Below are 13,931 nucleotides of genomic sequence, written 5' to 3' on the forward strand. Positions count from 1 at the left end.
AGTCTGTATTAGAGAAGTACATAGAAATATGGTGTATACTTGTTGGGTGTGCAAGTGGCGAGGAGATAAAGAATCTAAAAGATCATTTCATAAGTAGGTACACATATTAGGTTAGATTCGTGAAAAGCTTAAATATCTCATTTACAAAGCTTTAAAATTATGTTTCGCCATTATGGAAACAGACTGAAAATTTCGAAAAAACACTGAAAATAAGAGGTTAACGCTCAAATTTGAGTGTTAACCCTTCATTTTCAGTGTTTCTTCGAAAATTTTCAGTGTCTGTTTCCATAAGGACGGGGCCCGGAACATCACAATTTCACCGTTGAGTAGAAAAAGACAGATTGGCCGCAACCTACGTCCCTCTCTCTCATTTTCCTCGACCAACATATCCTATACCACTACACGGATCGCGCAGTCCATTCTCCATGTCTTTGGGCCATAACGTAAGCAGTAATTAGGGCTGCCGCACACAAAATTCCGTAACAGTATGCGTAAGGTGTAAACTTAAGCCAACGAACCAATCAGGATACTGCTTTAGATTACGTAATCTAATAGAAATAATCTAATGGATTATTTCTATTATCGTAATCTAATGGAAATAACAGTAAACTTATCCATAACCTCGCAATAAGATGAATTTCAGCCGATTGAAACTCATCTTATGGATAAGTTTATTGCTATTTCTATTTCCGTTAGAGTACGTAGATCTAAAGCAGTATCCTGATTGGCTCATCGGCTTAAGTTCACGTCTTGAGGTTACTGTTAGTCGTTGTCTACAATATGCGAAGTAAGCTTGGTTTAAGAAGTAAGAGTAAGAAATTGACCAATCACAATCGATTGTGAAAAGAATAATCGACTGTGATTGGTCAATTTCTTACTCTTACTTCTTAAACCAAGCTTACTTCGCGTATTGTAGACAACGCCTTATAGAAATTTTGTCTGCGGTAGCCCTTAATCCAACATGTTGATTTCGTTACTGCTTACGTCTTACTGCTTTAAGTTTTTTGTATGCCATGGTCCTAAGGCGTCGTCTAGAAGTAAGAGTAAGAAATTGACCAATCACAGTCGAATGCAAGAAGAATAATCGACTGCGATTAGTCAATTTCTTACTCTTACTTTTTACTCCGTGTATTGTAGACGACGCCTAAAGGGCCGTCTACAATACACGGAGTAAGAAGCAAGAGTAAGAAATTGACCAATCACAGTCGAATGTGAGAAGAATAATCGACTGTGATTGGTCAATTTCTTACTCTTACTTCTTACTCCGTGTATTGTAGACGGGCCTTAATGGTCGTTGTGGTTCTTACGGCCAAATGTATAATTGAAAGTCACTATGGATAAAATATAGTGCAATACGATAATAGTATATAAGGATATTCCTTAGGAATACGCAAGGGATCAATAAAGGTACGACGATCGAGGGAATCGATATGCGACTTGCCTTCAATGTTCTTGCGAAGACGTTGCGAAGACGTCGCATGAACAGTATATCTAGCAAACATCTAGAAAGTTAGCACAATTAATACATCTAGAAAGTCTATTATTTCATATTTCGTAAGTTTAAGGCAAGAATAGATTTATTTTCGGAGTCGAAAAATGTGTACACGATATTTCCAAAGAAAGGTGCATCGAGTGTTGCCAAAGCGAAAGTTTGGAGACGTGATTAACTTCGATAGTTAAATTTTTAGAGGATTATAATCGCATATCATACTAATTGTTAAATAAAAGAATTTTATTCATTGTTCTTAAATTTATTAAATATAAAGCTTCAGCCGAGAGACATGTAATATCTACGAAGTTGAGCAATCCATTCTCGTCTCTTCATTTCTTAGTAAAAGCTAATTCCGTATGCTTTCAAAATTAGAATTCTTTGTTATGTACCTATTCTCCCGAAATATTTCGCGTATAAATAAAATAAAAACAAGTAATGTTTTTATGCCAACCTTCAAGAACGGATCTTATACGTAAGAAAGCGATACTGTTATCAATGTGTTTAAACTAATTTAAGAACATCACATCGATACCGCGACAATAAAATGTACGCTCGATAATACACCTGCGAAAGGTGTATGATGTATATCTCGCTTCGCAAAATAATAACGACATAATGAACACCAACAAAACAAAAATGTTAATCTTAATGAAACTTCGTCAATTTTATGACAATGACTTTTTACAACGAAATATCGATTAAGGATCAGCGAAACAATCAATTAACAATCTTGTTGTAAATACTTTAAGGCACACGAATTTCATGGAATAGTTTTAAATATGAAAATAACTATAAATATTTAATTTAATTAAAAGATTAACCAAACAAAATATTTCAATTCTCATAAACTTTTAAAAATTTATAAAAAAGATGCGAATTATGAGCACAAGAACGAACTTTAATGAAATATTTATTTTATTTTACATTCGTTACTATGTCCTGATTGTCTTGCTAATTGCCTGTTCGATCTGTTTTTGTATATTATTACTATATTATTATTAATGTATTGTCATTATTATGTGTTATATGATAGTATAATTATATAAATCAATGTAATTTATATATTGCATATTTTCATACTTGTATAAAAATATTTTTTATGCTGACCGTGGAAGTATATTGTACACCACAGATGCCCATGTCTGGTCTGCGCAGCCTTCTAATCGAGCTCGCATCCGCAACCGTATTCCACGTGAGTAAAACGTGCGTGGCGGGAAGGCCCACGGGCAATAGTCAAAATTTGAAATGTGGCCCTTTGAACTAACTAATTGGGCACCCGTGTTGTACACCATGACCATTGTTAAAGATTTTGTTAGTGAAAGCTTGTAACGATTGCTGTTATAGTTATCATTGTTATTATTATGATAGCGAAAGGCAGGGAGGCTTTTTTCTGGAGGAATAATTAGATGATATTTCTGTTCTAGAGATGGAACACATTCACAGTTATTATGTTTACGAAATAAAGAATTCGAAGAATTACGTTTTCCTTTCTAGTTTTGTATCCGTTCATTTCACATTAATCAAGTAATTATATTTTGATTTTTCATAAAGATGTGAAAACAATGAAATATGTAATTAGAATTGGAAAACTAATTAGAAATGTATAATGTATAATCGTAATTAAAAATTATTATGACAAATATACAATTGCATAACTATATATAATAATTATTATATACACATAATTACATTTCTATATTTTTTTATGTATAGCAGGTATATAAATATTTAAATGCATTTAAATAAGAGGTAATTTCTGTATAAACTGTCGGAACCACATGTAGCTCGTGCAGGCAGACAACGAGTACCAAGTGATTATATAACTCAAATGTTCATTCCTTAAAGTCACTTTCGTTTGGCCTCCGATTGGACCTTGAGGTGTATTATATTCGGCCAATAATTCTATGTATACAGGTTCTGCTTCTGCTACCTTTGCCATTGCATTTAAATCTCTAGAACATACTTGGTTAAATTTTTATGTGATAGAAAACATCGTTTTTCACAGTATTAAATATTTTTTTTAGTTTGATTACTATAAAAATGACTAATAAAATAAGTAAACTATGCGCCTTTACCTGTAATGCCATACACCTTTCGCAGGTGTATTATTGAGCACAAATGGAGGTCGCTTTTCAGTTGCTCTAATAATACCAGTAACTTCTATGGGGTCTATAATCTTATTTCTCATTTTATATGTTGAGCGATCACATCTAGGAATCCATCCACGATTTACCATAATAATCAAGCTAAACTCAAGAAACAATACCAAATTCATTCTACACTGAATTAGAAAATGTAAAATTGAGTTTTAGTTCGTTCTTAATTCTTTTAAATCAACAATTAATGAAAGCATAATTACTCCCTATCTTCCAGTTTGAAAGGCGTAATCACATAATATCCTGAACTTGTTTTGCGAGAAAATATTCCACCACCTTTTTCGCTAACAGCTTCCCCATTAATAATTAGGCTTCTAGGTCCTATCAAAAATTCTTTTTCATATAAAAATTTCCCCTTCACTCTTATACGATAATATTCTTTATCTTTTAATTCGTTTAGGCTAAAAAAAATGTTTTTATCAAATGTTTACAATAAATAGTGCTTACAATATAATATTCTAATTTAAAATATTATATTGTGTGTGTAAGTATTATTTTTTACAAATTTATTTTTTCTTTTAGAATTTCTAATATCATAATCTTACTCTGATGGCAAATCGATTGGCTCTGCTGAAGTACGTTGCTTTAGCTTTTCTATTAGATCCAGCTTCCATCTCCATCTCTTAATTTGCCATGTACCAAGTGCAAATGTAACAACAGGTACTCCCTAAAATACAGAAATACAACATATAAAAATTAAATTTTTTAATTATTGATAAAATCTCTATTGACAGAACTGCCTAGAAAATATCGAGGTCTTGTAGATATCTAAACGATATCTTTTTAAAAATATCTTCAAGATATTTCTAGAAGATATCCAGAAGTTCTCTAAAAGATATCTATAAAGATTTTGTTGAAGATATCTTTGTAGAATTTCTAAAAGATATCTATAGACGTCTTAAAGAAATCTTGAAAGATATCTTTAAAATATTTGTAATAGATATATTAAAGATATCAAAATAATCTCTCTTGAAAGATGTTTTTTAAAACATTTCTTTAAAGATATTTATTAAACTAGTATATACACTAAAGACAAGTCAAAATATAATAGACATTATGCATATCGGTTCTAGCAAAAATGAAGACAGTGTAATAATTATACGTAATATTTAATTACACCCAAGATAACGAATTTGATCATTATTTCTCGATCATTATTAATTCCATGGTAGAATTTCTTCCACTTAATTTCGTAACAAATTTTTCGTTTTTCATTGACAGTCGTCGCAAGACATGACAGGAGAGAAACTGCGATTTTTATCATAGGTAATCCTTTCCATTAATATAAATTTTTCCATCGATTATTATATATAATAATAACAATATGCGTACATACAACAAGTATAAGTTTGTATCTACAGTTTATTTATACGTATACAGATAATACAACATCATTTAACATACAGCTCCACAACTAACACCAATGTAAACCTAGCGCCCAACTTTTAAAAATCAAAATGAATACTATAGCGCGTTTATACTTCGTTTGTACCTGTTTGTACCGATCATTATTTCGTTTGTACCTCAAAATGACTAGCGCGCAAATTTAAAATTTTTTATTTTGTTTATATTATTCAAAAGAGAATTGTTTGTACCCGTGTGTACTCCTTCTCTTATTTCTGTTTGTACCGCAAAGGATTCGGAGATACAGCGTTTTTCAAAATTTCGGTAAAAAAGTAAGTCGGTCATTTTTTAGGTACAAACGAAAATGAAAGAGATACAAACGAGTACAAACGATTCTCTTTCGAATGTCGTTGATCGCATTTCGATATCTTTTAAAATGAGCGACTTACTCTCTTAGCGCATTTCGAAGTTTTAAAAAACGCTGTATCTTCAAACTCTTTGAGGTATGTACAAACGAAAACGAAAGAAATACAAACGGGTACGAACTATTGTCTTTCGAATGCCGTTGGTCGCTTTTCGATATCGTGTAAATTGGCTAATTTCGCAAATAGAGGTTGCGCAAAAATTGAAAGGTGCATCTCCGAACCCTTTGAGGTAGGGAAGAATAGAGTCCTATGTTATAAGAGATGCGCAAATGAGATTCGCTTGCTGATTGGTTGAGCGGTCACCAATCAAAACCGAGAATATCGGGCCCACAGCTGATCGATTATCAATACAAAGCAGCTATACTAAAGATGCTGTACTAATAGCGTATTCGATTTACTGACTCGACCCGACTCCAAATCAACAGTCTGTTCTTTTTAGCTGCATTTCTTGTATAATTTAGCTCTTCTTTTGCAGCTAAACAGAACAGACCATTGACTCGGAGTCGGGTCGAGTCAGTAAATCGAATACGCTATAAGATTCTAAAGGTTAGGTTGAAGGTACTACAATACTACATTAAGAAACATTCTTATTTTCCAACATTATAAACAATGTTAAATAAGAAACTACAAAAGTTGCGAAATATCAATTGAGAAATGCAGACTAAATCGATACGCGTGATATCAATATTTTTAAAACATTTAAGTAAGTAAAATTATCATCATATGACATATTTTGCTCATCATTATCTTATAGGAGCCAACTTTTTTTAATAAAAAGGAAAAACAATGTAATGAAATTGATATTTCTAATAAAGCATAAATTTTCTGCAAACGTGAGTAAAAATAACATGCTCACAATTGTATGAAATGTCAACAGAAATTTCACATCATTTGCTATATTCTTGAGTCGCATGAATCTAAAACATAAGTTATAGCAAACGATGTGAAAATTTTATTGACATTTCATACAATTGTAAGCATATTATTTTTACTAACATTTGCAGAAAATTCATTTGATACTTTATTAGAAATATCAATTTCATTACATTGTTTTTCCTCTTTATTAAAAAAAGTTGACTCCTATAAAAAGAATTGAAGAAAAATATAATCAATAGACTCCTCTAAATATTAAAACGAAATGTATATACAACAATGGGCATTAGGAGTCACCGCTAGATATTTATTGCGTGATATTCTCTGATATTTATAATCTATAATTATAATATTTTGGACGTTTCGGCTAACAATTTCGAGCCATCCTCAGCAATAATAAATTACCGCTAATCATCCGCGTCGTCGAGCTGCATCTTGCACAATCGCAGCTACAACCATACTGCAATAAAAGAAGGATTTGTGATAACACGCAGAGAATTTTTCTCTTCATATATCGGATCATTATGTTTGTGAATTTAATTAACATCGAATATCAATATAATGTTATCTACTGACGATGCTTGGATTCACTTTTAGTTGTGATTGGAGATGAGCTTGAATTCCACTATCAATTCCACTCAGCTAAGCAACTGGATGGCGCAACATTAACTATGTTGAAGATGGTTGTCTCTCACCACATTTCCAATACAATTGCAGTATGGTTGTAGCTGCGATTGTGCGAGATGCAGCTCGACGACGCGGATGATTAGCGGTAATTTATTATTGCTGAGGATGGCTCGAAATTGTTAGCCGAAACGTCCAAAATATTATAATTATAGATTATAAATATCAGAGAATATCACGCAATAAATATCTAGCGGTGACTCCTAATGACTTCTATAAGATAATGATCAACAAAATATGTCATATGATGATAATTTTACTTACTTAAATGTTTTAAAAATATTGATGTCACACAACACATCGATTTAATCTGCATTTCTCAATTGATATTTCGCAACTTTTGTAGTCTCTTATTTAACGTTGTTTATAATGTTGGAAAATAAGAATGTTTCTTAATGTAGTACTGTAGTACCTTCAACCTAACTTCTAGAATCTTAGTACAAGATCTTTAGTACAGCTGCTTTGTATTGATAATCGATCAGCTGCGGGCCCGATATTCTCGGTTTTGATTGGTGACCAATCAGCAAGCGAATCTCATTGGCGCATCTCTTATAATATAGGACTCTAGGGAAGAGTGGGCATGAAAGAGCCAGTTTTTTCCAAAATATGGAAAAAAAAATTTAATCTGGTGTTGAACAAATAAAATTACTTTAAAACTTAAGTATACACATTTGTCTATAAGATCTTAACAGAAAAATAATTTAATTATTAACAGAGATTTAATCACCATTTTTATAAACTGGAAATTCAGTTCTTTCAAAACAAGGTGGTTTTGAAAGATCCGGATACTAAATTACATAAGCTTTAACACAAGTCAAATAAAAATGTCATTCTTTAACAAATATTTTTTTTTATATTAATAAATGTGTGAAAAATAAAAAAATATAAGTAATATTTCTGATTAAAAACAATTATTGTAAAAAAAATGAAAATTTTTCCCTTATTGCCACATGAAATATGAACCCAGCCAGGGCACAATTTGCACTGATAACAATCTTCCATACTTACAGAATAATCTATTACAAAGACACAACAGTTGTTGTCATTACGTTTTGTCATGTTGTGACCAAACTTCAATGATTTGGTATTTTTAGAGATTGCCATAGTATTAGATGCATTCTTTTCTACCTCATTTCTAAAATTTCTAAAATTTTATCGAGTAAATTATTGCTACGTAATGAAATATCCTGGTTATTTTGACTACTGTCACTAATTTTAACTTTTTTCCTGAGCAATTTTATAAATTTCTTCGTAGTCATATTCTGTATTTTCTTTTTTTTAGATTTTGATTTCTTTTTTTAATATTCTTTGCTTTTCTAGTGTCTGTTATAATTGCTGAATTTATTTTACGTTAACCTATTGTCTTTTTCCGAAACCCTGCTTTCGGAAAAGGACATATATGTTTAAGTGCGCAGACTGTATTTTTCGTAAAGTGCTAAGTTGTGGCGATAACTGACTAAAAGATTCAGATTTTTGTGTTACACGAGTTAGTTTTTGAGTTATACGAGTACATGTTACTTCCACAATGTTAAGTTGTTCTTCTGATTGCTGTTAGGAGTCACTCTCAGTAAGCAAAGACCGATCAGTAACATATGAAGGAAGGAAATCTTCATCTGAGAATATGTTTGAATTTAATGGATATATAGTATGCCGATTTTAGCAAATCCATGTTTTTTTTTTTTATTGTGAGGCGTGAAATATGTCAAAAATACTTCTTTAACAAATTAACCCATATGATAAATAGTTAAGTATAACACCAGGATTTGATAACATCCATGCATTCATTGCTATTTTATATCTCGATTTGAATGGCGCGAACATAGTCACATCAAGTGGCTGCAAGCGATGGCTACAATGTGATGGGAAAGTTAAAATAATTATATGATTTTTCCTAGCGAATTCTATCACTGAAAGGTTGACATATGTATAATGGTTATCCATAAGGATCAATGCAGGATTTGTTTTTGTTGGATTAACATGTTTCACAAAATAATGAAGTGCTGACATGAAACATTCTTCATTCATCTAACCACTACTATTAACTAAGCCCTGCCGGGCCATTAATTAGCATAATATCCTTGTAACAAACTCTTGGAAATACAAAAACAGGTGGCAATGAGGATTTAGAAGCATTGATCATGAAAAGTACTGTCACTAAGTTCCCTCATTCAGCGGAAGTAACCTGTCCCACTTGTTCTGTTCCACGCTGAGCTATTGCTTTTGGATGAGTTGTGACCGTACTACAACCAGTCTCATCAAAGTTAAAAATTAAATGTGAAATTTATATTTGATCATAAATGCGGTTAATTTCTCAAAAAACATGCTAAGGTTTTTTTTGTTGAAACCCATGGTTTTCCTTTGAAAACCTTGAAAGAGAAATGGCTTCAGGTTTGCGAATTGTTAGGTTTTTGTAACGCTTCATAAAACCTCGTAGCCAGTAAATACTCGCTTCTTTATTTGCCTTCCATTTGTCTGGAATAACGGAAAGTGTTTCAACATATTAAAATTTCTTGTTTGTTTGTATGATAGGCCATGACACATTTTTGATGCTGTGTTAAGGTAGTCTTCTTTTTCCTATTGTAATGTAAATATGCATCGGTTGCCTATATTAGGACAGTGAACATATGAATTATCTAAGTCTTTGCTCTCTTTATAATTTTAGCCAGGTATACTCTTGAGATGTTATGAACTAGTGCAGTATTGTTGAGGGTGTGATCATGATCAAGAACTCTTTTAATGGCTTTCTACATAATAGTAACAAAAGGTCATTTTTTTTTCTCTGGCTTATCTTTGGTATTGTTTGAGCACATTTTGAATTAGATCTGAAAAGAGCGAAATACGGAAGCTAAGTCAGGAATGCTTCAATGGATGCTTTCTAGCAAGAGACACAGATGACACAATGAATCATATATCCTTGTTGTTTCCTAATGTTAAACGAAAATGACATGATCACTGTGTCACACTGTATCGCTTGCTGGAAAGCACCAAATATAATCTAATCTAACAGTAACATATAACCTATGAATCGTAAGGAATACCGTTTTATAATGCAGAAATACTTGAAAATCTATTGTATTTACTTACAATAAAGTATGCACAGGGATATTCCTCAAAGAAGAAGACTGCGTATACTGAGAATAATCAGTACGATATATCTCAAGAAAGTTTTGACGTACTAAAATTTCCTGAATTATACTATAAAAAAGTATAATTATATTGAAAAGAACATTCCTGGGTATGCAATGAAGAAATCGTGCAAAGCGGCAATAAAAGAACTGGCTCTTTCATTGCTCTCAATATCGGATCTTTCATAACATTATGTGTAAAAAAATCGAAGGGAAAAGTATTGATTAGGGAACCAAGCTCTAATAACTTGACATATGTTGTCAAGGTCATGACCCTGAGTGACCTCCAACAAGTTTTAGGGTAAATTTTCACGAGCTGCTCAAACCGGCTGTTTCAGCGACAAAAAGAATCATGTGGTCAAAATTGATGAATATCAAATGCCCATTTTGATCACGTGATCCTTTTTGTCGCTGAAACAGCCGGTTTGAGCAGCTCGTGAAAATTTACCCTTAGCCGTCGCTCGTCCTCCATTAAAAAGTTACTAACAAAAAAAGTTTGAAAAAAACGTTTTATATCAGCTAAATGTATAACGTCAGAAACTATTCTAAACTATACCCACCTACTGCATTCCACCTCTTCCATTGCCTAGTGGCACGACTTTCCACGCGAACACAAGTTCACTATTTTAGCAGAATATTTGGGTAAATATGTAGTTTAGGGGAGGGTTAGGGTTAGGTTATTATACACCCATATAGTAATATAGGTATATAATAACCTAACCCTAACCAAACCATGTATCGTAAACCATGTATGCAGAGTAAAACAGAAAAAAATGTTCTATTTTAAGAACAAAAATTATATAAGAAAATATAAAAGTCGTGCGCCCCCAAGCAGGGAGGGGAGGTAAGGTGAGAGTCGCTTCGCATGGAAAGTTATAAAATATACTTTAAAGCAGAAAATTTCTGTTTTATATGTTGGAAAAGGGATATCGTATACGTTATTTTTTAAACTATTTTTGTCAATAAATTTTTAATAAAGGACGAGAGACGGCTAAAACTTGTTGGAGATCACTCAGGGTCATGGCCTTGACAACATACGTCAAGGTCGAGGTCATTAGAGCTTGGTCCCCTAACCGATACTTTTACCAAATCTAATAACAGAATATCTGATGAACCAAAATAAGCAAAAGAATTTGTAACTACGTTCTTAGTTACGTTTATGTATATAGTATTCAATAAAAAAATACTTTTTCTAAAAGCTAATCGCAAATAAAAGAAAACAACTTAGAAATTTAACTCAACAAACGTACTTTTTGTAACGATAATTTTGTATCTCATTACGGCCACGCTGTTTTTGCAGTATCATGTATCCAGATATGATAAAATCATGTTATTTAATGGAAAATCGAAACTACACATGCGTAATTCGACTTTCCACTAAATAACGAGAATTTAGCATTTATCATATTTGGATACACGGTACTGCAAAAACTTCCTAATGTAATGGTCATTAGTACGATATATCTCAAAAAATTATTGACGTATTAAAATTTCCAGATTATACCAAAAAAGTACAATTATATTGAAAAGAACACTCCTAGGTATGCAATGAAAGAATCCCGCATTTTGACGATGACTGTCAAATGTTTATGGACGACGTAGTTTTAGTACTGTTATCAAATAAAAATATTTTTTAATTTTTGGCTATATTCAATAAGTTGCAACATGAAATGGCTCTTTCAAAACATATCTCTTTCATGCCCACTCTTCCCAACAAACGAAAAGTGAAGTGGTACAAACGAGTACACACGATTCTAAAACAAACAATAATTAATAAAAATGGACGATTGAGAGCAACAACTGCGTAGTAATTAGTGCGTTAAATTTATAAACAGTAGTATATTTCAATAACAAAGAAATCAAGGACTCTTAATACAAATTATATAAACAATGTGAAAAAAGACAAAATAAGAGTCAATGATCAAATTTGTAACAATTTAAATATAAGTCAATAAAAGTGTATAATTAACATTACGTTTCTCTCTCTCTCTCTCTCTCTCTCTCTTAACTATTCTCAAGATTAAATTATTCATATTACAATAGAGTACTTATAAAATCAAACTGAGTATGCGCAAAATACTTCTAACATAAGTTGACAATCGGAAATAAAACCAAATTAAAATTAAGTATGCGCAACATACTTCTAACAAAAATTGACCGTCGGCAATAAAACATTTAAAATTAGCCATATGTATATATATAAACAATACTTTACAAGTTTCGGCTTTTGGATTGAGCCTTCTTCAGAAGAAAAAATTATTAATTGATCATACGCCGGAGAATAAGTCATCTTTCCAAAACCGAATCCATGAGTCCCCCGTCAGAGTCAGAACATTGCTCACCATGGTTGGAAAATCAGAAGTGAAGGAAATATCCACTGTGAAATTTTTCCAAATTAAGAGATAAAATTCTATATGTTATGTAGGTTTCAATTAGGAGAACTCTGCCAAACCTCTCAGGAAGGACCCATCATTCGTTCCATTAGTCGAAATCATAGACACTTGCAAGAAACCAGGTTCAAATCAGTAATTCACTCCATTACAAAAATAACTAACTTCAGCACACATAAGTGAGACTTATTGTACGTTCCTTACAATAGATCGTATCTTTGCGAGAGTTCAGTGTCGACTGAGCAAGACTGCAAATGCGTCAATGTTAAAACTTGTTTATAATCGGAATGTATGCTTTATGGAGACCTTCAGTATCCGTTTGCAAATTCAGACTGTTTTTCTGTCTTTTAATATTGAGCATTTCCGACACTAAACGCTTTCTGTAACGCGGTTCTTCATCAAGAATTTCAACATTATCCCATTGAAATTCATGACCGTATTGCAGCCTATGCTCAGTGATAACAGATCGGGTTGACGCATCATGTCTAATATGATTACGGTGCTCGGATATTCTTGTTTTTAACTGTCTGCTCGTCTGACCGACATAAGACGCGTCACAGTTTTCGCAAGAAATTTTATAAACTACGTTGTTCTTAGAGTTTTTGGAGAGTGAATCTTTCTGCACCTGTATATATTTTCCCATCTTATTTGGACTATGAAAAGACACTCTGACGTCGTTATTACTAAATTTCTTGAATCTTTCCGTATGATGTGGTAGGAATGGAACCGTAAGCCATGAAGACGGTTGTACGTCATTCAAATTTTCAGTAGAATTGTCTTGTGTCATATATTTTGTTTTTAATAATTGTTTAATACGTTGATTAACTGTATTGAATATAAATGGTAACGGGTAATCATTTTCCAGTAATATGTTAATGACGAAGATTAAATTCTTGGTGTGGAAAGAGCAATCTGAAAGAATGAACGCTCTATCCACTAAAGAATATATAGTGCCTTTTTTCTGAGATACCGGATGATTTGAATTAAAATTAAGAAATCTACGAGAGAAGGAAGGCTTACGATACCAGCCAAATATAAGTTTGCTATTGAGTCTAAAAATTGTGACATCCAAAAATTCAAGTTTGTCTCCTCCGATTTCGATAGTGAACTGGAGGCGAGGATGAAAACTATTAAATGCTTGTAGTAGCGCGTCAATATCAGAAGGAGTAACCGCCATACAAATATCGTCAACGTATTTGTAGTAAAAAGGAAAACTTCTGTTAAACGACATCAAGGATAACCTTTCAAGTCTCCTGATCACCAGATCCGCAATAATGGGTGACGGAGGTGAGCCCATGGGTGTACCAAAACATTGCTTATAAATTTTTAGACTCAATAGCAAACTTATATTTAATGAACGTCTAAAATCATTAATATATAATAAGACGTCAAAACAAAAAGTTATGACTGAAACTCCCGTTGAAGTTGTTAAAAAGTCGTGG

The 13,931-nt window shown here is 32.4% G+C and overlaps 1 protein-coding gene across 3 annotated transcripts in view; it reads right to left on the reverse strand.

The window, feature by feature from the left end:
• Positions 1-3,196: 3,196 nt before the first annotated feature.
• Surf1 (surfeit locus protein 1) overlaps positions 3,197-13,931 on the reverse strand; it is a 44,169-nt gene continuing 33,434 nt past the window's right edge. For all 3 annotated transcript variants that reach the window (XM_018510240.1, XM_018510241.1, XM_018510242.1), the window contains exons 2-5: positions 4,194-4,315; positions 3,852-4,049; positions 3,568-3,738; positions 3,197-3,444 (exon numbers count right to left, since the gene is read on the reverse strand). In XM_018510240.1, the coding sequence (XP_018365742.1) occupies positions 3,231-3,444; positions 3,568-3,738; positions 3,852-4,049; positions 4,194-4,315 (705 nt within the window). In that variant the 3' untranslated portion in view covers positions 3,197-3,230. The remainder of the gene's footprint in view (positions 3,445-3,567; positions 3,739-3,851; positions 4,050-4,193; positions 4,316-13,931) is intronic.

This window comes from Trachymyrmex cornetzi, unplaced genomic scaffold (assembly GCF_001594075.2).
Source record: "Trachymyrmex cornetzi isolate Tcor2-1 unplaced genomic scaffold, Tcor1.1 scaffold327, whole genome shotgun sequence".
Classification (NCBI taxonomy): Eukaryota; Metazoa; Arthropoda; class Insecta; order Hymenoptera; family Formicidae; genus Trachymyrmex; species Trachymyrmex cornetzi.